The sequence below is a fragment of the Patagioenas fasciata genome, chromosome 5 (genome assembly GCF_037038585.1).
Source record: "Patagioenas fasciata isolate bPatFas1 chromosome 5, bPatFas1.hap1, whole genome shotgun sequence".
Classification (NCBI taxonomy): Eukaryota; Metazoa; Chordata; class Aves; order Columbiformes; family Columbidae; genus Patagioenas; species Patagioenas fasciata.
Window position 1 is genome coordinate 54,223,499 of NC_092524.1, and position 21,820 is coordinate 54,245,318.

Sequence of the window (21,820 nt, forward strand, 5' to 3'; positions counted from 1 at the left end):
TATTCCTGGCTGCTGGCCGGGTCTGCAGCCCCTTTCCTCTGCCACATCACTCCCCTTGAAGTCACAAAACATTGCTCTGGCCCTTCAGCTGCAGGATAGGCTCCAGGGGACACGCACACTCTGCAGTGCTGGCTGCTGCTGTGCATACCTGACCTGTGTCTCTGGGTACTGGTGCTTATGCGGCATAGGCAGATGAGCTGAAACCAACAGACCTCAGCACAAAGCACCGTGCAGGCCTGTGGTCTGAAACGTGCAGCATTAGCATGAGGCTATAGTTCTTAGGATGGGGCTTATCTGTCTGTCAAGGCCTGTCCACCCAGTTTGCCTCTGTCGTAGGCAGGCATCTGTGGTCTGATATCCCTTGAGGAATTCTCCTGGTATGTAAGTGCCCCTGTGTGTGCCTGTGTGTTTTCATTTACAGTCCTTACTCCCCCCAAGTTTTCCGTTTGTACTTCTGCTTACGAGGGACTCCTTTGCTGTGTTTCAGCCCAGCCAGAGACACCAGTGAAGAGGGAAAAGAGACACATCTCTGTGAGACCACTGCCCTGCGAAACTGCCTCCCCCTTCCAGGAATCAGCATCCTCGATAAACTCATCAAGACCTGTCCCGTCTGGCTTCAGCTGAACATGAACCAGGAAAGGGCTGGAGCGATCCTTGGCAAAGAAACTGCAGGGGTAAGTCCAAAGCGGTTTTGGTTCAGACAACCACATTTCCTGTCCTTGGTGGAGCTGCTTAGGAGAGCAGGGCTTCTTTGCATGTGGAAGCAAAAATATTTAGCAAACTGTGCTCTCTGTTTCCATTACCTTTTGATGCCTTAGCCACTCGCAACAGCACAAGCTCGGGGGAAGCAAGAAATCTTGTCTCTGGTTTTATTTACTTATCGTGTAGATTCATGGAGATGCCTTCCCATTCACCACCATACTCATAGGTATTTTCACTGTCCTAATCTGGAGCAATTAAAAAAAATATCCCTGAAGAAAATGCCCTTAAATTCTGGGAACTTCTAGGAGTAATATTTATCACCACAACTGGTATCTGGTCCCTGTATGCTGAGTGTTAGAAAATGGCAGACTTGTGCAAAGCTCAGAGCTTGCTTAAGGACTACAGCTCTGTAGGAAAGGAAGCTCCCCATTCCTAGGGTCTCAGAGATGAGGCGTGACAGGGAGTAGGTGTCCTGGTCAGGTCTGAGAAGAGCAGTTTCAAATGACATGAGCTGATGCCAGAGCACAAGGGGCATTCACTGAGTCCTGCTCTAAGGAGGTTTGGACCAGTCCCATAGCAGAGTCACTCCATCCCAGGGCTAAAAGCTGGCAGAGCCACATGACAGCCTCCAGTGGGACTCACCTGACCAACTTGGACCCAAACCAGACTTCTCAAATAAGTTGGGCAGATTATACTCTTTGTTGTTCTGCACTGACTGTACCAGGAGACCTGAGTGACTGTCTGATAAAACCGTGTATGTCCCTGAGCCACCTCAGTCATTAGCCACTCCCTGCAGGCAGGGCTGTTTCCCACTCTTGAGCAGCTTTGGGCATAAGTCTTGCCTATGTTGCTCCTACTCACAGTCCTTGGGCATGGTCTTCGGCTCCAGCTTGAAGCAGGCAGGAGAAGACCTGATGCATCAGAGGTGTCCCATGGCAAGAACAGGTTCTCCTGCCCCCTCTGAGCCCACCTGAAGCTGAATCAGCACCACATCTTTCCCACCACTAGTGAAAATGGAAGAGTCTGGTTTGTGTACCAGTCCTGACCCAGGCAGTATGGTTAGGTACAGCTCAGAAAACCCACCTCCCTCTTATTTGAACAGCCATGGTCCAATTTTAGCCTTTGGAGCCACAGCAACCCATCATGCTGATCAGGAAAACAGAAGTGATTCATTTCCATGTTTCACTTCTCTCGTTGCTTAAATTTAATTTCAGATGAAGTGATGTGAGAGAGTGCCATCTGAGATTCAAGGTCACGGTAGTTTCTCAAGGTGGGTTAGGAGAACGATGCTGCCATATGAGTGGTAGGACCTGGTGAAGGGAGGATCTCTATGGCTTTTTCCTACCTGCAGATACTTTCTGTGACATAGGAGGTAGGTCTGTCCTGCATTTCAGGCTTGTTTCAGACATGCACCTGTTTGCCATGAATTTATTTAGATTTTCTCTGCACTCCTGGTGGAGCTGAACCTGTGGGCCTCAATTTCTTATGAATGGCAGAGTCCAAGATGATGGCACTGTGCAAGATTGTGAAGCTGCCCCAAAGCTGCGTGTTTAGCATGGACGCTTCAAAGTGACAGCAGGTGCACTTATGAATGGGACTCATGCAAAGAAAGGTCCTGGCTTCAAGACAAGGCTTTTTAAAAATTCCTCTGTCCGATAAATTAATGTTTTCATTATAGATTTCCACTGAATTTTAATTGATTAATCATTTTGTCAGCTCACACTTCTTTCTAATATTAATATCCAGACTCCAGAATTAGCCCAATTTTTTATTTCAGTTTTTATAAAAATACCTTAACTCTCCACTGCCAAAACCTGCTATACAAAACCAGATAAAGATGATTACTTTGGCTTTGTATCTGCAGCTTCAAGGTACAAGCTAAAAATATCCTTGACAATGAGCTTTAATTAGAAACATACTTAGGAACTCACACAATACAAAAGAGGTTGTTTTTTTTTTCTTTTTTCTTCTTCATCTTTTATATTTTTTCTTTTCTCTCTGTTTTTTTTCTTCTGTCTTATTTCTTCTTTGTTTCTTTTTTTTTCCTATTTCCTTTTTTCTTTCTTCTTTCTCCTTTCCTTTTTTTTTTTTTTTTTTTTAATTAAATTTCACTCATCCCATTGATGGGAATCAATGGCTACAGTAGTTCCATGGGTTGCAATATAAGACTCAGGGGCCTCTTATCAACGTGTATAAATACCTGATGGAAGACAGTGCAGAAGATCTAGCCAGATCATTCTCAGTGGTATCCAGTGAAAGGATAAGGTGCAGTGGGCATAAAATGAAACACCAGAAATTCTGTTTCAACATTAAGAAAAGCTTTTTTACTAACAGGACGATCAAACATTGGAACAGGTTGCCCAAGAGGCTGTAAAGCCTCTGTCCTTGGAGATAACAAAAACCCAACAAGACACAATCCTGAGTGACTTGCTGTAGTTGGTCTGTCTTTGAGCATAGGGGTTGTACTAGGTGATCTCCAGATGTTCTTTCCAACCACTCTGCTCTGTGATTTTGAGACCAGTCAATACACTTGATGTCAGTGTTGTCATCCAGAGGGATCTTTAACAAGCTAGAGGGACAGGACTGGCAGGCACCTTCCAAAATTCAACAAGACAAATGCAAAGTGCTGCCCCTGGGAAGGCAGAGCCCCCGGCATTGTTTTGGGCTCTGCGGGAAAAGCCCTGCAGGGTCAGTGAAGAGGGAACTGGGCACAGATCTATTGAGAAGAGGCTGTGGGAAATACAAATTCAGGGGGATTGCACAAGAACATCATGGAGAAGATGGAACCAGGCTCTACTCAGCCTTGCATTGTGGGAGGACAAGAGGTGACCATACATTGAAACCAGAGGGGTTCAGACTGGGTACAGGGAAACACTTTCTCCCTGTGAGGACAGTAAGAGGTGGCACAGGTTGTCTGGAGAGGTTGTACCGTCTCCATCCTTGGAGTTTCTCCAGACAAGTTTCTCTGGACAAAGCCATGAGCAACATTGTCTGGCCTCATGGTTTCACCCAGGGGGTTGGACAAGAGCCCTCCTGGGGTACCTGCCAACCTGAATGATCTTCTGATCCCATGAAAAACATTCTGCCAATGAGACACTGTGGCCACCAGAACCTTTGGCCTTATGTCCCCCTCATGGACATTTTAATCCTTTCCCTCTCAATGTACAAGTGACTCCCGTGCTTTAGACCCAGACTGGGACATTCTATGGTGAATTGTCCACGATTTAGGGCACTTATGTGAGGAGCATCACTTGAAAAATTGGGAATGCAGCTCTATACTTCTCAGTTAGTGAAATAGTTTGCCTTAGGCTTAAGTGGGACATCAGGGATGCATAGAAACCTTGCTGGTTCCTTTGCAGGTCTAAATTTCACCTAGATGAGATGTCCCTTTATTAATTATTTTTGACATGTAAAGTTCAACCAAGTGGAATGAAGCTAAAATAAGAACATTTAAAGGTGGTTTGTACTGATAAAAAAACTTCATTGTCAATGACCTAAAATAAAGTTCAGAAGCTGACATTGTGTAGTTAAGTTCTTGTTTCCTTTTTCCTTTTTCAGATATTCTTGGTTAGGAAAGAGGGTAACATGAACAACATGGTCCTTGCAGTTCGCCTGCCCGTACAGAATGAGGGTCACGGTGTGCTGGAGTACAACATTAAAGAAGAAAAATCAAGTAAGTTCTTTACATTTTTTCGTCTTGCTCCAATTATTGTACTGAATCCTTTTGTGATCGCCAGTATTTATGTAATCTCACTTGCAATTAGCAGATTCCTCTTGTGACCGGCAGCAGATGTTGCCTTTACAGTGTAGTTCAGCTAATATTTCCTACAGCTGCTTTACCCCAGCTCCCCTGTGGTTCTGCACCTTGTGTTATCATTTAGAGACTTGCAACAGGAAAATAAAGCACCCTCAGATGAGCAGGCCAGCACTTTGATCAAGCGAGAGGAGCTGCCTTTCACCAGGTGGAAGTCCTGAGCAAAGCACAAGGCGCTGACAGACTAACCTACTGACTCTGTCTCCAATTCTGCCACTGAATCTGTGGCCCGACAGACATCTGACATCTGCTGCAACCCCTTTCCATGCACCTCATACAGTCAGACTGAACAACTGGTTACTCCTGAACTGTTTGACTGTTCTCAACACCTCGCCGCTTCTGGGATATAGTTGGGTCTTGGGGCTGGTGACATTGGTGCTGTTCCTGATCTTACAACCAAGTCTGCTGTGAGCAAGCAAAAACAGACCTAGTTCACAGTCTGTCATGTCTGATGCAGCCCTTGCTGTAAATGGATGTGTAAGGCACATGATTTCCACTTTCCAGTAAATATTTGTAAATGCAAAAATTTTAGGATAGTCATAGAAACACACACTTGAAAGAGTTCATCAAAATAACTTCACACTATTTATTTACATGAACACATCCAAACCCTCTGTCACTGAGCTCTGCCCCAAAGCCATCTCCCCGTGTTCTGCAGTCTGCTAAAACACTTGCGTTTCCGCTGATCGGCGATGCTGATCAACTTATTTCTTCCCCCTTGACAGTTGCTCGAATGATTGTTTTCCTTCTCTTATGTTTCTTCACTTACCTCTGCATCATAAACAGACTTTGAAGCCAGAGGGACAAGTGAGTCTCCTAATCTGCTCTGATCTCCAGCACAGACCTCAGACTGCCACAGCATTGCTCCTGCACAGAGCAGAGCTGCTGCCTGGCTGCCAGTACCCCTAGGAAAGCTTTCTCTCTCATCCTCCTGCACCTTGAGGCACGCAATTATGGAGATGGCGCACAGATTCAGTGCTCCTGCACAAGGGCAGGAGCAGCAAAACTTTTGCCCCAACTTGAGGTGTCTAGATTAAGAATATAAGGGCAAGGGCTAGCTGCAAGGCGGAGAAACGTTTTTCTTTATTTAGTTATTTGAAGTTGCACTAGGGCTTAGCTTTTGTATGGTAGGGAACTGATTTTTTGATTGTTCAAGTTTTCCTTTGAATAAAAATTTAAAAATTTAATCCTGCCATCTTAAAAATGGCATTACTAGAATTGTTGCTTCTTGACTTGTGTCCTGTGCCATAAAATCTGATTTCTTTGAGGACAGGCAAAGTAAAATGTAGTTTGAAAATTTCACTGTGAGTTAGCCTAGCTAGAAAGACTTTTGTGCCATGTTTTTCAAGCTTACTTACTTGCTATCTCTAATTTATCATTAACTTAACATAGAGGATGTGTTCAGAGACAAAACTTTCCGGTAGGAACAAGAATTAAATCAATTTCCACCACTTTCATACAAGTTGCAAAGTAAGTGAAAGAGGGTAATTTAAAACCAGCTTTCATTCAAAAAGCAGGAGAACTGCCATCACATGTGCAGCAATCCCTGTGGCCATGAGGTTGGTGGATGTTCACATTATTTTTAGCTGAAGTCCTGTCAGTGCTGAGCTGTGGAAAACCTTTCAGTTCTCCATCCCACAGCTTTTTGACAGGAACACACTGGACAAAGAAGCAGTCATGCTTTTGCTTCCTTTCTCATTTAGGGTAAGTAGCCTGACTTTTCAGTTTAGAAGAAATCAAACTAATTTCTGTTAGTAAAACCAGGGGAGATGGCAAATCTTCTGTGTCTTGAGTAACCTAATACATTAGCTTTGATTTATTGTCTCTGCATTGCTCCAACAGCTTTCTAAACTTTTAAGGAAATAAAATTATTTGTTGCCCAAATGCTTTAAACAAAAAATAAGACTAGAATCTGAGCTTCCTTGCTAAGTACCCTGGTACGTCTGGATTGCCTTAGCTTAATGAAGTGCCCTTCAGCCTGCCCTGGTGTTCTGTACAAGTCAGGGTGGGAGACATCTGAGCACCTGCAGTGAGTAACTGCAGACCAGGGACGTTGTCTGGCTGTGGAGTGCAAGTCTGTTGGAAGCTGGGTGTTACACTTCCTGAGAGCATGCACAACACGCCAGCTGCACAGCCACTGTAGACTGGCCAGGTTTTTCCAGGCATCTAGCCCTTAACTTCAGAAAGTTCCTCTTTAGTTCCTCTGTGCTTGCTAAAAGGAGGCTCCAGCTTGCCACTGGACACTGCAAACAGGGAGGTGAATTCTCCTCTCTTTGAGTCTGCTTGAAGTGGAGCAGAGCTGATGCCCTTCCAGCATCCTTCAAAAGGAGCAGCTGTAATTCCCCTTTCCAGCTGTTCCGAGACAAATAGCTTTGGTTTTGCTGTCCTGCCCCTGGTAGTTCCTTTCTGAGTCAACACATAAGCAATAACCTGTGTAATCTGCTCCGTGGAGAGCCGTTTGTCCCTTTCGCAGAGATGACTCCTCCTAAAGAGTCTGAAGAAATGGGAACAAGTTCTTCTGCCTGTTACCTTGGTTCAGCTGATTATACTCCACAGACTTGATGCATTCAGATGTAAACTGAAAGCTGAATTTGCCTTGGCATGTATAGTTCAGATTTTACAGAGGTCTTCCCTTCCAGTTAAAATTCAGGTTGCAACCCACCCCAACTTACTGTTTTGGAACACCATGACAGGTGCTTCTTGTCTTTCTCATGAGGCCTCAGTGCAATCTCAGCTTCGCAAGTGACAGAGAGAAGGATGCACTATCCCTAGAGGTGACACGGTGTCTCTGTGCTGCCTCTACAGTGATGTCCATCTCTTACTTTTACCGTACGAAGCTTTAAACAACAAGTTTTACTGCTCAGTTCTTTGCAAAAACCCATTCTTAAACTGTCCTACTTTTCAGATAGCATCTAAAGAGGTTTTCCCCACTATCGTAATGACAGTATGGAGATTGCTGTCCAGTCCCCGAGGTCCATATAGAGATGGCCATTCAATGAAATACAAAAAATTGAAGCTTCCTAGCATTGGACTGCCAAATAATGGTCTATCATGGTTTTTCTCATTCTTTTCCCCATATCAGACCTGCTTTGTTGACGTTTGATGAAATATTTAGGGAAGTATAGTTTTCTGAGGGGAAGACCAGGTTTAATTGTGATTTTTTTTTTTTTTATGGAAATCCCCAAAGAACCCACTAGGTAAGAGAGTTAAGAAATGAAACCTCTTTCCATTTTTATTGCGGGGAATTTTCACCTGTTCCGTGAAGTAGCCCTTAGGATCATAAAACAGGAGAATGAAGAGACTGGATTTTGAAAAACTTATTCTGGTTCTTCTTCTTTGGTTGCCGATCACAGCAGCAGGTATGGTAGAGACCCAACAGCAGACACCATGTGGTTCATCAGAAAGTTGAGAAATCTGGCATCTTTCAAAGCCTTGCATCTCTTTGGTTCTGCTTCTCGGCCTGAAGGATCCCTTACTACTTACCAAGAACAGTGGAAATCTCCCAAAGAGAAGTCTTGTTACAAGATTTCTTCCATTTAGACATGCAGTCTTGGGAGATACCTTTCAAGCTCTGCTAAAATCTCAACTACTTCATCCACTTTCAGTTCTGCTTCATCCCAAAATGGAGCCCCAGCCTCACGTACCTCAAGAACTGAGCACCATTTCCTCAGCTGACTCCTGCTCTCGGCTCTTCTCAGCAAACTGGTTGTAACCTCAGGTCCCGATTCTCCTTCCCTTTTATGTGCATAGTCAGAAATCATTCCACTGACATCACTGACATTGCAACAGTATTAAAAATAAAAGAATCACATGTTTAAACTAAATGTGCAATTTTGAAGTAACATATACTGAGAGCTTGAAAGAGGTGTCTGAGTATGATAGACCACTTGGTGCAGGCAGTGACAGTAGCTTTTACTTTCATAAAGCGTTATGAAAACACATGCCACAGGGGTAAAGTCGTGTGATAGAAAAATTCTCTAGCACCATATACTGAGTTGAATGCTTCATTTTTTTCTGGGAAATCTTGTGAATTATAGCTGAAAATAATTGGATTTCATGAAACACATGAGTTGACCATATACTTCTCCAGAGACTTGCACGTCTTCTTTGGTGTGCAATGTGTAGTAATTGTTTTCCAAACTCCTCTGTACCAAAAAAAGAGGACGTGATTCCTTTCCAAATATGCCAAATGACGCTAAACAGGAGAAGTATCTGCAGTTGCACAGAATAAAGAAGAACATATTATTCATATTATTAGGAATTTTAATAGAAATAACTATGACTGTTAGGTCAGTACGGATCTCCTCGGGCTCACGGTCTAAGGGGTTTGGGCCTGGCCTGATCCTACTACAGGTAGCCTGCTCTTGGAGTCCTGCTCCTGCTTCACCCATCACTGTGGCTGGCTTTGCTCATTTGGAGGTTTATTTTCCTGAGGCTGTTCACGTGAGCCCACCTTGTGAAGTTACTGTCCTTGTTCCTGATTCAAACCATACCTGTGTGGGACAATCTGCCAGCAGGTGTAGCTATTCAGAAGTATCTCTTCCAACGCGCTGGGCCAAGGCTGAGCTGAACCCTCAAAGTCCATGAGGACACAGCTGAAGGAGGGTTTTGTAGTGAAACCTTGTCTGTAGTGTGGTTATTTCATTTATTACAGGAAAATTCTGAGATTTAAATTAAAACTCTGCCTGCTCTGACCCTCCCGGCTTCTCCGGAAACAAACGTGGAATGAGCTGGAGCATAACAGGGGTCTTGAAATATCCTTAACGTAATCAAATAGGAAAGCAAAAATAAATTATCTCTGAGTAATACAAAAATGTCCAGATCATTATTAATACCACCTTTGAAAGACAGGACACAATGCTATTGGACAAGGTAGATTATACTCAATTTCTGGTTTATGGAGAGCAGCTATACTTCAGGTTATATGGGATGGACTTGTGGTAAGGACCCACAATATAACTTGACATAAAAGATACAGGCAATTACTGGATTTAAAAACAGTTTGAGAGCAACAACTGAATATTGCTGCAAAGTTGCGAGTCTGGTAGGAAAAAGGATGTTGATCAAGAAATGCAACATCTTGCCCTGATCACCTTATTTGGCCTTCCTTAAACTGTGCCCAGGAAGTGCAGGCTGGAGCCTGATAGGAAATGCCTGAGACAGACAATAGGGATTTAGGAGAAAACCACAACTCAAGTACAACACACAGCGGCTGTTTACTTGCCCGGTTAATTCTCTAAGTGCTTTTAGCAAAGGAAATCTGTTTGCCATGCAAGTTCATGAGGACCTGACCCCACTTTGTACATCCACCACCCACTGAGCTCTGTCCATGAAGACAGAAAGAAGAGTTACACCAGGTCTAGAGCAGGAAGGCAGGCCTCGCTAGGGAGTCAAACCAGAAATTTAAATGAGCAAAGGTGTTTCTTTGCACACTGGATTTTTAGGAAGGGTGAAATAAACCTGAAAAGGGGAGAGATAACCTAAGGGCTAAAATTCCGCAATGTACTTTCTTGTCTTCGTAATCCCAAACAGGTGCCGTCTAATGCTGTGAAAGCAAGCTTAACTCTCAAACACAACTATGTCCAATATTACCAATTTACTTCAGCCATTTCTACACTTCCATTGCTCCTTCCCAAGCACATATGGGGGAAAAAAGTTTTTATTATAGAGTAATGCATATGCATAATATGCATTTGCACAGGATACAAAAGGCACGTGCAGTCGTTCTGACTGTCCTGTAGCAGTAACAGATGGCAATTAAACAACAGTAATTGGGCAGCAGCATGTTTACAGCCGTGCATTAGAGTAACCTGGGGGTGGAGTTTGTTCATCTTTACAGGCTTAGCTCTGAAGAAAGCTGCTGAAAGCCCTGGTCTTCACAGCCCAGCCAGCCCAAAGTGAGAGCTGTGATAACACCTGGCGTGATGGCAGAGCTCAGGTGCAAGGGACTCAAATTCCTGCCTGTGTCCCTGCATGGGTCAGCAGGTCTGAGCACTATGTGAGGGCACTCTCCAGGTGAGACAAGGAAGACAAGGAAGACAAGGAAGAGGAGGCAGATTGACTGGGAACAGCTCAGTAGATACTCTTTGTTGGTTCAAACACCTTCAGATACTGATAAAGGACTTACCTATTGCACTCTGCTGGCACCCTGACCGTTATGGCCAGATATGGTCCATTATGGCAGATTTCTCAGTTTTGTTTTGTTGATATTTGTTTTAAGTGTGTTGCTGGTGAGGCTGGATGGACAAATTCAGAGACCAAAGCCCTCATTGCTAACATGGCACAGCATGATCACGTGGTATTTTCCCACATGAACTGCATTGAAGTACTGCAAAAATAAGGTCATGAGAAAAATGGGAGGATAACTCAGTCACTGCAGTCTACTCACAACTTAGCTCCTTTAAGGAGAGTGGCCTGTTGTGCAGATTTTTTTTTGTATATGAATATTTTTGTGGAAATGACAGCTCTTGCAATAACTTCCTCAGTTTTGCAAGTGTTTTTGCTAGTACCCTGCCTGCTGGAATCAGGAAGTAGAGTGAACATAGAGAGCTTATGGTTTTTTTCACAGAAAGAGAGATAACTCTCACAACTGCAGAGAAAAAAACTAAAGATGTAACCTTAAAATTTCTTAGAGCTTCAGAAAACAGAAGATATAGGAAAATAGCTTATAGGAATAAAATCTCCCATTTTAAAAATTAATTTTAACTGTATTTGTTTTGGATCCCTTCTGAACTGGAATGGAGATGGGAAAGGTGGAATTCTGTGGTACTGACTGAAGTCAGAAACATGGGAGATTTCACTTCATAGCTAAGGTGAATGAAGTATGTCCTAGTTTTCATGACACTGACATCTAAGATGAAGCCATTTATTCGGGTAGCACTTGCTCATTTTCATGGGATGTTTTCAACACAGGGCTGGATGAAGCCTTGAGCAACTAGGTTTGCCCTTGTGGCTGACCCTGCTTTGAGCAAGAGTCTGGGCTGGAGACCCACTGTGGTCCCCACCAGCCTGAGTGATCCCCTGAGAGGGAACCAGCCAGTGGGACTGAGTCAGTCTGTCAGCAAGCTCAGGGCGGGCAGCAGTTCTCAGAAGGGATGTCTCAGAGGAGCAGCAAAGGCATTTTCCATTCTCTAAGACCCATGTTCTGGGACAAATACTGCGAAGATTTACAGAGGGCTTGTTGTGAAAAAGGATAAATAAACCATCGATATTTCCTAGGTTAGTGCCTCACCTGGGATCTCCCCCAAAACTTCCTTTCTTTGGTAGATACCTTGTTTTCAGGGGAAAGGAGAGAATGTGCTCAGTCTACTTAGTGCACATTTCCAGTGCAATTAACTCATATGAGGTATCCCAGTGTGCTCGGAAAGGCCCAGTAATGCCCTACGGGTCCAACTATATGCCCTTTGGCATATTGCAGAGCTAAGCTTGCTGCAGGCTGAGATAGGCGCTGTCATGTGCAGTTAACAGCCCGGCAGTGCTCCTGGAACTGGTTTTGCACAGGTGCTAAAGGGACTTTTCAGTGGGAGTAGGCCAAACCCAGGGGTGAAGGTACATCCCATCCTTCCCAAGTCAAACCTCTGGAAACAACCTCTGGCTCATCAGAGGGCAGGCAGAAGGGCCTCTCAGAAAGCACATTCAGTTACTTCTGTTATCACTATAATCGTACCATAGTTCTTTTTTAAATGGTCGCTTTAACCAAAACCCTTGGCCTTCTTGAGTGGAAACCCTGCAGCTTCCAACAACAGAAGGAAGAATTATTCGTACTCTAAACTAAGGCATGAAAAGCAGTCTAGGACTATTTATAGCTCTGATTTCCTCTGAATAGCTGGGAGGCTAAACCTGACATTACTGAGTGAAAAGATCAAGTTATTTATACTTTTTTTTTTTTATACCCCATACTGGTATTCAGCGATAAAGCAGACAAAGAGAGGACTGCCATGGAAACCACCTCATGAACTGCCCTGGAGACTTGTCCACCCACCAGAAAGGTCATTAAGAATCTTCAACTTCAGGTTTACTATAGAATATGATTTTACTGAAGGTAAAACCATCAGTAGTCCCAGTAACTAGTAGGTAGGGTACTGTTGCCTCGTGAGCATAAACGAAGTAGATGGAGAAAGATGTGAGCAACTGAGCCAGGTTTTTGGTGAGTTCAGGCTGTAACTTTGTGCTGGCACTGCTGTCATGAGAAGTGCTCTCGCCATCCCTCATCCACTGGCCACATGTGTCTATGTTCTCATGTCCCTCTGGTCCCCGTCTTCCTTTCCTTCATTAAGGTTATTGCTGGAAAGGAGTGAGCAGCAAAGACGTGGGGATGTGAAAACAGGATTGAGTGGTGGGACAATACTTCCTTAGAGGTGCTACCATGTGCTGGGTTCCATGAAATAAAATCTGGAAAGGAGGAGAAAGTGGAGGGCCAGCTGGTGACTTTGGGAAATGTGGGTGGCAGACTGAAGGCAGAGGCCTGGGAACAGGGTGGAGAGGGGCAGTAGGTGGTCAAGGACAGGGTCACATCTCATAGTGCTGGATGACTACATGAGCCTCTGAGATGCTCTGGGCAAAGCTGAAAGGAGTCTGCCCATGGAGGCAGGAGCCCCGCAGAGCTGCCCTGTGGCACAGGGAGAGGAGACCAAAGGCAGGAGGCAAGCACCCTTAGGAAGGGTGGGAGGTCAGTGCAAGCCATCAGCCAAATTGCCCTGCGGCAGCCAACCTTCTTGAGACAGAACATTGCTGGCACTGTGCTGAGGAGCTGCCCCTTCCCCTCCCTGCTGACTGGGGCTCTGCCACGCAACACAGGTGCATGGCAGCTGCATGGCCTGCAGAGGACATGTGCTGTAGGATTATATGGCTGAGAGAGGTCAATGGAATTTTCCCAAGGAAGTCAGTGTATTGCACCCATTTTACAGACTAAGAGCTGAGGCACAGGTAGCTGAAGGGACTTGGGCAGCTGTGCACCACCAGCCCTGAGCAAGCCCAGCTGCCAGCCAGCACTGTATTTACTGGGTTGCAGGAAGGCGCTTTGCTTGCCGAGCACTTGACGTCGTTCAGCATTAAGGTACCAACACTACTATTTGGAATTTTTTGGTGTGTTTTCTGTATACTCTGAGAGGCAACTCCACTGCTGTGCTGTAAGGGAAGCCATTTCTTCCAGTTTATTTCAAAGGAATGTTTTCTTTTAGTGTTGCGTGATGGAGTGTGCGATTGAGGCAATGTAAGAAACTGTTGTCAGCTCTGGGCCTGACTAGCTGGAAAAAAAAAAAAAAACCAAAAGAGAAATGTGCTAGAAAAAATAACAGTTATGAAGGCCCTTGAGACAGAAGATCCCTCTTCCCTTCTCTCGCCAAAAATGACTGATTTCCCTAATTCCATCTCAATTAAGCAAATCATACATTTCAGCAGCAGAACTTGTCCAAGACTACTTTTTTTCAAGGATTAGCCAGTCGATGAATAATAAAAGTTTGTGTACGTTTAGCAGAGGAGGCTGGAAAATCTGAATATGTAGTTAACTTAAGCTTCACATTTGAATTGCATATAAGGAGGCCTCGGGGCATGCAGGCTAGTCTCTTATTTTCCCATGGTAAATGACTCCTGTTCCGGGTGGTAGACACCTTGCTGTGAAGGAGAGCAGACTGAGGGATGCTGTCTCTTAAAGTGGTTTCTGTTGCTGCTGGCTGTGTGTCTGTGCAACAGCTTTGAAGATGCAGAGCTACCCTAGTTATCTTCAGATTAGCCTCGCTCAGACACAGATAACAATCTGTTTGCATCACCTGGTGTTCATCATGGGCTAATTTCCCCTGCTTATGCATGTTTCTCATTAGTGAGAAAAGTCTACCCTCACCTACGCAGCTTCTTGGCATGAAAAAGCCACCATTGAGCAAGTCCACCCCATGGCATTAGATAACTGGGCAGCCATGCCCCAGCCCTGGCCTCCAGCTCAAGGAGTGCCGTTTTACTGGAGCTTTCTGCTGGATCTCATCTGTCTCCACAGACAGTGCAAGGCCAAAGGCCACCTCTACGTGGGCTGTTATAAGGACGCAGGAGACATTATTGTTGTCTGGTCCACTGTCTGTGGTTTGATTGGAGATAAGAGACTGAATGATTTCTAGTCCCCTAAAGATGTCTAACCTAGACATCTTCCCAAGGTTTAGTCTGCTTGGCAAGGATGAGTTCTCCACTATACCCATTGTTATTAACACTGAAAATTGAGTTAGTGTCAAGGAGTTGCCACTCAGGAGACTACTCTGAACTAGGAGTCCGGAGTCCTCATTTGGCAAGAACAGCCACCAAGGGCTTGGGGGATATTGTAAAACATGCTGTGAACACACATTTTATAACCTGTTGTGCAAGTTCGTAATTTCTCTTCTAAGTGCAGGCACGCACAAGGAAAGCACAAGGTCTCACCAAGTCCCACTTGTTTGAGCTGAGTTCCACATCACTTTGACGCACTGTTTATTTTTAAATATAAAACACCTTTAAAAGATAAGACACTTCTAAAACATAAGACACTTGTGCAGCTGCTTTTTCAAGATGTAACAGTGCCAGGTTTCTGTGTGTTTTACAAGTTGTTTTGGAAACATTCTAGTTGCTCATAGCAGGTGTTTTTTTAAATTTTCTTTTTAAACTCTTATCTTGAAGAGTTACCTCCCCTCTCTCCATGCAAATATTTTCCTTTTTACTCCAGGCTTTAAACCGATAGGATTGTAGGGAAAGCCTGCTAGAAAGAAGTGCTTGGGGGTTTGTTAGCTTTGTTAATCCTCACTTTAGCTTTTTTTTTTTTTTTTGTATTTTACTCCCAAGAGGCATAATGCAAAATCTGTGTGTAATCAGAGCTGCACTGTTCTAGGATAATATTGTCTTACCCTACTCTGCTTAGTACCTTCAACGTAACTCAAAAAGCTTACTGGTTTTGAAACAGCTACTCCAACTCAGTACCCGTAATACCAGTGCCCTTTTCTCAGTGGCTACACTGGAACAAATTGTATTTTTTTCCCTTGGACAGTGTTTGCTACATGAATATCTTAAAGAGCTTAATAAACAAGAGTTTAGACTTGTAAACGTGGTAAATAAAACACTGCTTGAAGACAAATGAGTGCAGTAAGGACCTCATATTTTGACCTTTGAGTAGAACCCTCAAAGTCAGGTAGTCTGCAATCTATCCCACTCAGAAGAGCAGGAATTAGAAGACCTTCTACCAGGCTGGCAACTAGGTGGGATTGCAGCTCTCAGAAGCAGAAATATTCTCTCCTTTTATTGTCCACCCTATTGACCTCTGCCACTTCTGAGTGGATTAGTCCCTTTCATCACTCACCTTTGGAAAGCACAGCCTTTCTTCCTGGAAGGCTCTCACGCAGAATGTCATTTCTTCCTTTAAAATGCACAGAAAACTTCCTTTTTCTATAAGATTAACCTCAACTATACAGTGTTCCATGATGTGTCTCAGAGCCAGAGAAACAAGCTTTTCTGCAAAGTAAATGGAAAAAAAAGTGGTTCTTAATAAAATACATCTGTATGATAACATATTTTTTCACATAAGGATTGATTCTCAAGATTATTTATATGACCTGGAAAATGTTGCTGAGAACTAAACCCCCAGAACTTCAAATCATATTGTTCTTTCCTCATACATGAGACACAGAGAGATTCTTTATATATCTGAAACCTTTGTTTAATTCACAGTTTTACCAAAGAAGTTTGCCTTCTGAGAGCAACTGGCAAATATCTATATTCAGTTTGTCTTGTCACCCCGTAGCCCTGAGCCCTGACTGTTTGAATCACCACACTAAGCAGCATAAATCTTGTATCACCGTTGTCATGTACGAGTGGGTGCTGAATTACCTGTGAAAATGTGACTTCTCCAGCAATGATCCCGCAGTGTTCAACTGCTTACAGCAGTGACCATGTCAATTGAACGTCACCTCTCTCCCCCTGGTGTCCTTGGGAGCCCTCTCAGTCCTCAAAATTTCAGAAAGGCCATGTTTTGCACCACTCATCTCGGCTGTGTGAGAGCAAGAAAGCACCCTGCATGACTACATCTGAAACTCCAGCTACATTTCATGTTGCCATCTGGTCCTGAGAAGAAGTCCTGGCTCTCCCCAGCCTCTGGCTGAAGAAAGAGTGCAAACCAGGTATGGAATTTCCACAGACTTTAAGGTGTTTATTTGAATGCTGAAAAGGAGGTGCAGGGTGAGGATCTGACAAGGATCTGGCAAGTGCTTTGGAACAGCCATCCTCCAGGCTGTGCTCTGCTCTTAACCCCTGAAATGGCTGGCAGAGCCCATGGGCCTGCTGAGCCTGTTCACATGGATACCTGTAAGGAAAGCACTGAGGAGTTGTGACACTTTTAGCTGGGTTAGCTGTGCTTGAAGTACCCTTGAGAGCCACCCTCTCAAGCCCTGCTGAAACACTCATTGCAATAAGGAGGAAAGAGCAGCAAAATGACTGTAACACGTTTCTGCTCAAGCATCCTGCAGCAGAGGCAACGAGACCAGGCGTCAGCAGAAGTTTATGCTGAACTAAAAACATAAAATCTGAGTGGACCCCAAGGTGACACCCATCTGCTTGGGTGAATATGGATGAGACAAAGTACAGTGGAGCAGCTAAGATCCCTGTGTGTGTTGGACATGGGGACGTTCCTTTTTCTTTGCACCAGGGTATGGACATGGTGCACAGGGAAACAGAGAACTCTGTCGAGTGTCCTCCCGCCCCACCCCAGCCTGAGACCAGTGCAAAAGCCTGTGTTTGCGTCTTCTTTAATGGCATTAATTTCGTTCTGCACAATACAATTATGTTTTTTAAAAAACACAGCTTAAAAATAGATTTCTCTTACACTCAAGACCCAAGCTGATTAACACTGTATCACTTTTGTAATTCATTAGTTTCAATTTCTCAGGAACTGCCACTAGCAGTGATGTTTTTCATTATGGCCAAAAAGATGAAACTCTGCAGGAAACCATAAAATTGAAATCCTGTGAGAAAGCATGAGATGGATGCACAACAGAAGACTCTGGCAAAAGTCCAAACCAGGGAAGTTTCTGCCCTTCCTCAATGAGGGAAAAATAGAAACAACTGACAGTTTCATGAAAGAATCAATCACTAGGAAAGACAAGAAAGACAAAACAGACCTGGCTTGCCTAAGATAGTCTGCAACTGTGCAACCAAAAAGGAAACTAAAGCTTAGACATCAGATGGAAAAAGCAGATTACAGAAGAAATAAAAGACCTTGACAAAAGAAAGCAGATGAGTAGTGACAGTGAGAAGAACACAGCACTTGAAGGCCATAGAATACTGTCCAGAAGGTCATCAGAATGGAATACAAGAAACATTGTCAGGGACAGATACTAGGAACTTTCAAACAAACAGAGCTGTTGCAGAAACACTGTGAACACCCTAAGGACATATACCAATGTAATCTAAATTTCCCTCTATCCAGCTAAAGCACATTCTGTTAATACCACCAACAGCCTAGTGCATGAATAAGGGCCAGAAGGAGATTTGCACGTGCTCAGGGAACTGAAGCAATAATCTGAAGGGTTTACATCATGCTCTCATGCAGCTCTGTAAAGCACGGCAGATACAAGTGCAGTGTATCATGACAAATCCAACAGCCTCAACAGTGGGGTTACAGTAGGCACTGCAGTCTTCTGCTCATTCCCCAGGGGCAGAAATCTGCTAACCTGGCCCATGCAACAGCAGGGAATGCCGGCATCTGGAAGTAGGAAAGTTGGTAACTTCTGCCTTGGTGGGATCCCACCTTCATCATGACTAAAGGGCTGAGGGTACTGCAAAGGTCAGTGCAAGCAAGGTCATGACAAGGTGGTATCAAGCCAGAGACTTACATCAAAAGAGGAAAACACCAATGAGAGGTCTGATTAGGAGACTGTGGAATTAAAATTTTAAATCTTAAAATAGAAATAGAAAGGTGGAATCACTCCCATGATGACAAGTCTCATTCTGTTAGAATCTGGAAAGATAAGACTATCTCAAGCAGATGCAAGCAGGACTTCTGAGAATGGTTGAGTTCTCAGTAGTCCTCTGCCAACACAATTGCTGCAGAATAAGGAATTTGTATATTTGAATTCAGATGCCTCTGAAGGATTACACAGATACTAAAAACAGTGAAGAGGACTAACAGTGCCATTAGAGAAGAAGCAGCTGAAGTAATTGAGTCCCGTGAGCCTACATAAGCAGTATGAAGATGGAAATTGGGGTGGTTTGTCCATGTGACCAGAACAACAGGGCTAGCAATTCTGCAGGGAAAAATCAAAGAGGAAAGGAAGGAAGAATACCCAGGGACAGTGTGACTCAAAAACATCAGCATCTGGATGGAGAAATGATACGGAGATCTAAAGAGTAAAGAAAACATGAAGAAAGATTCCAGTCAGTGCCTGAAGATGACACTTTTCAGAGAATGTGGTTTAGTAATGGGAAAGAAGAGACAATCACAAATATCTATCGCAGTTCATAACCTGGCCATGTCCATGTCCTGTTCATTTATTGAGTTGCACAAAGGACACAAAACAGAGTATGGTCAGTGGTGAACTACTGATTTGTGTTACTAATGCTTCCATCACCCATAAAAGAAAAGTACAATTAATTCTAGTATCTTTGCTTCAGACTGCTCAAAATTGCCCATGATCTACACATTTTCCCCTTTATTTCCTGAAGGTGACTTTTTTTCTGTGGGTTTCTAAATGTCAGTTAAAGCTCAATATTCGTTGGCGATATGTTTGGCTCACAAAACCCAGCCTATTTTTGCTGTTCCTTTTGATCATATTCTTGACATCCTGCCACTGTTCTGGTGAGATGTGGAGATTTCCTTGCTCTTCAAGTGCCCTGAGCATAGTTTTATGAGCCAAGTAAAGATGAATTTTGTCTCTACAGTTTTCAGCACAGTTACAACAGCCTGGCAGAAAAGTGTCTGCTTGTAGCTTTTGCGAAAGTCACGAGTTCCTATAAATGGCAACATCATGATCCTTCCCTGAGCAGCAGTGCACACATCAGTGAAATGTCCTCATCTGCCCACAGCACATCCACAGCCAGAGAAGAGCACCTCTCCCTGACCGCCTGCTCAGAGCAGGGTGCCCTGAGGGCAGCAGTGGCACTGGGGGAGAGATACGTGGTCCCCAACAGTCAGCAGAGCCCTTTGAGCTGTACAAACTTGCTGTTTTCTGCATCTTTCCAAGAATCAGAAACATGCAGCAGGACTCACTTAGTGGTCTCCACAAGTGAATGACAACCATTCCCACCAGAGATGTTCCTGTCCCAAATCCATCATCTGCCACCCAACAGCAAAGCATTCAGAAGCTCTGTTTATTAGTAATGTCTACTGGCAGTCACAAAGTGTCTAGATAAAAACAGGTTAAGGGCAAAGTGTTACAATTTTTCCCAAGAAAGACCTTCCCCACAGGAAGCACCCCATGGGTGCTGTGCTGGGAGCAGGTCGGTGGTTGTGGTAGCCCTGTAGAGGCTGCTTGGCACTGTCAGTGTTCAGAATAAATTTGGGGCAGAGTATTGATCCTGGTGGTGCTCGTACCTTGAGTAATAATCCATCTAAAGCAGTGGTTTTCTTTTCTTATTGGTTTGCAGGCCACCCAAAAATGTCCCAGCAGAGTTGGGGTTCTCTCTGTGATAAATTCCAGACTTAAGATACACTTAATCTCTCTAAATACCACTGGCCGAAAACTCCTGTCCTTAAGCTCCAACAGCTTTTGTATCTAGACTGCTTTAGCTGTATAATTCCTGGTGATCTGTGGTGTTTTATGCTTTTTAAGTATGTATGAGAGGAGGAGTATCTGTACGATGACAAGGTACTTGTATGTAGATATTTTTGGCACTGAGGGGCTCAAACTAATGTTCTTTTGTTTAAAATTCAATCTCCCAAGTGGCAGAGCTTCCTGGCACAGAAACAATCACTAGTCCAAATCCAAGAGATCTGCTCACATCTGTAAACACGTACAGGTGCAGCCCAGTCTCCTACCTACACCTGCGACTCAGGATGCCAAAGTGAACATGTGGTTCTTAACAGAAAAAAAAGTCCTTAAAACTGTCATCTGCACAAAGGCCTTTATTTAATTGCTGGAGTTCTGAGTGAGTTCAGACTCCTGGGTTTTGGTTAATTCTCTGGAACAGCACTGAGGCTTGTCTTTACTTTGTTTCCTGTGTCAGAGCTGCAAAGCAGCTGGATTTCAAACTACATAAATGGTTCATGGTAGATGTTTAATGAAAATCCCTGACTGAAACATGATTCTTAGTAAGGAGAAAGAAAAAAAAAACTTGCTGAACATTTATTTTTCCAGTTGTGGGAGGAAAGTAAAGGAAAGGAATTGCTTTCCGCAAAGTATGCTTTAAATTCTGTTTTGCAGCCTGCAAAATATCAGTGCACGCACTAAGGTTGATCTGTTCATGGTGATCCAACACAAACTGGTGTTAGGAATGACTTCTGAAAATTAGACATCCTTTGCCTCTTTAAAAAATGCCTACTTTGGTGTACTCAACCCAAAATAACAACCTGTAGGGCCTGGGCTAGGAGAAAGGGAGAAGTAAAAGGAGGAAATGCCTTCTTTGGAGAATGAACTGTGAAGCTGAAAAAGAGACAAGCTTGAGTATTTCCTTTCAGTGGGATTCTCTGCTGACCGGAGAGCGAGGGCCAGTACACAGAGCTGGGGGAGAGGAGAGGCAGGAGATGTCTCCCACCTGCTGGTGCTGGAGGCCCTGCTTTGTGGGGGAACTCACAACCAGACAGGGCAAGGAGCTGGAGATGTTTCACAGGGCTGTGGATCGTGGAAGACTGAGGAAGCTGAATCATGGTAGCTGAGCTTTGTGTCCACAACTCTGTACTGCAGCCTAAAAAACAGAGTGAAGGAAGATGCAGAGCAGCTGCGGGCACCGCTTTGTCAGTCTGAGCTGGTGCTGCTCCCTGCGGACTCCTGGTGTGCTCCTATGGCAGGAATGGTGCAGCTCTGGGGCTGCAGTTCTCCACCACCAGTAAGCAGGCATTTTTGAGAAACCATCATAGATTTCCTTAAACTTGCCAGTCTCTGCTTGTGATGGTGTGTTACATACACATGGACACAGACAATTTATGAGACTATAAAGCAGAAGCAAAGGTGGAGACCTCTCTCCTGCAGATCCATCTTTTTCTCTCTGCCTTGGGTTATTGGTCATTGTGAAATTTTCTTCACCAGCCCATAATTCTTTTCTAGCTTAGCAGCCAAAAACTCTATAATGACATGTGAGATTTGAGCTACACAATGCTATTATAAAGGAGGTCATCTTGAAGAACTCTGCAATGTGTAGATTGTATTT

At 44.0% G+C, this 21,820-nt stretch overlaps 1 protein-coding gene across 2 annotated transcripts in view; it reads left to right on the top strand.

Moving 5' to 3' along the window:
- The window catches only part of RIN3 (Ras and Rab interactor 3), a 69,690-nt gene that overhangs the window by 19,626 nt on the left and 28,244 nt on the right, over window positions 1–21,820 (top strand). For both annotated transcript variants that reach the window (XM_071809571.1, XM_065840195.2), the window contains exons 2-3: window positions 488–674; window positions 4,261–4,375. In XM_071809571.1, the coding sequence (XP_071665672.1) occupies window positions 488–674; window positions 4,261–4,375 (302 nt within the window). The remainder of the gene's footprint in view (window positions 1–487; window positions 675–4,260; window positions 4,376–21,820) is intronic.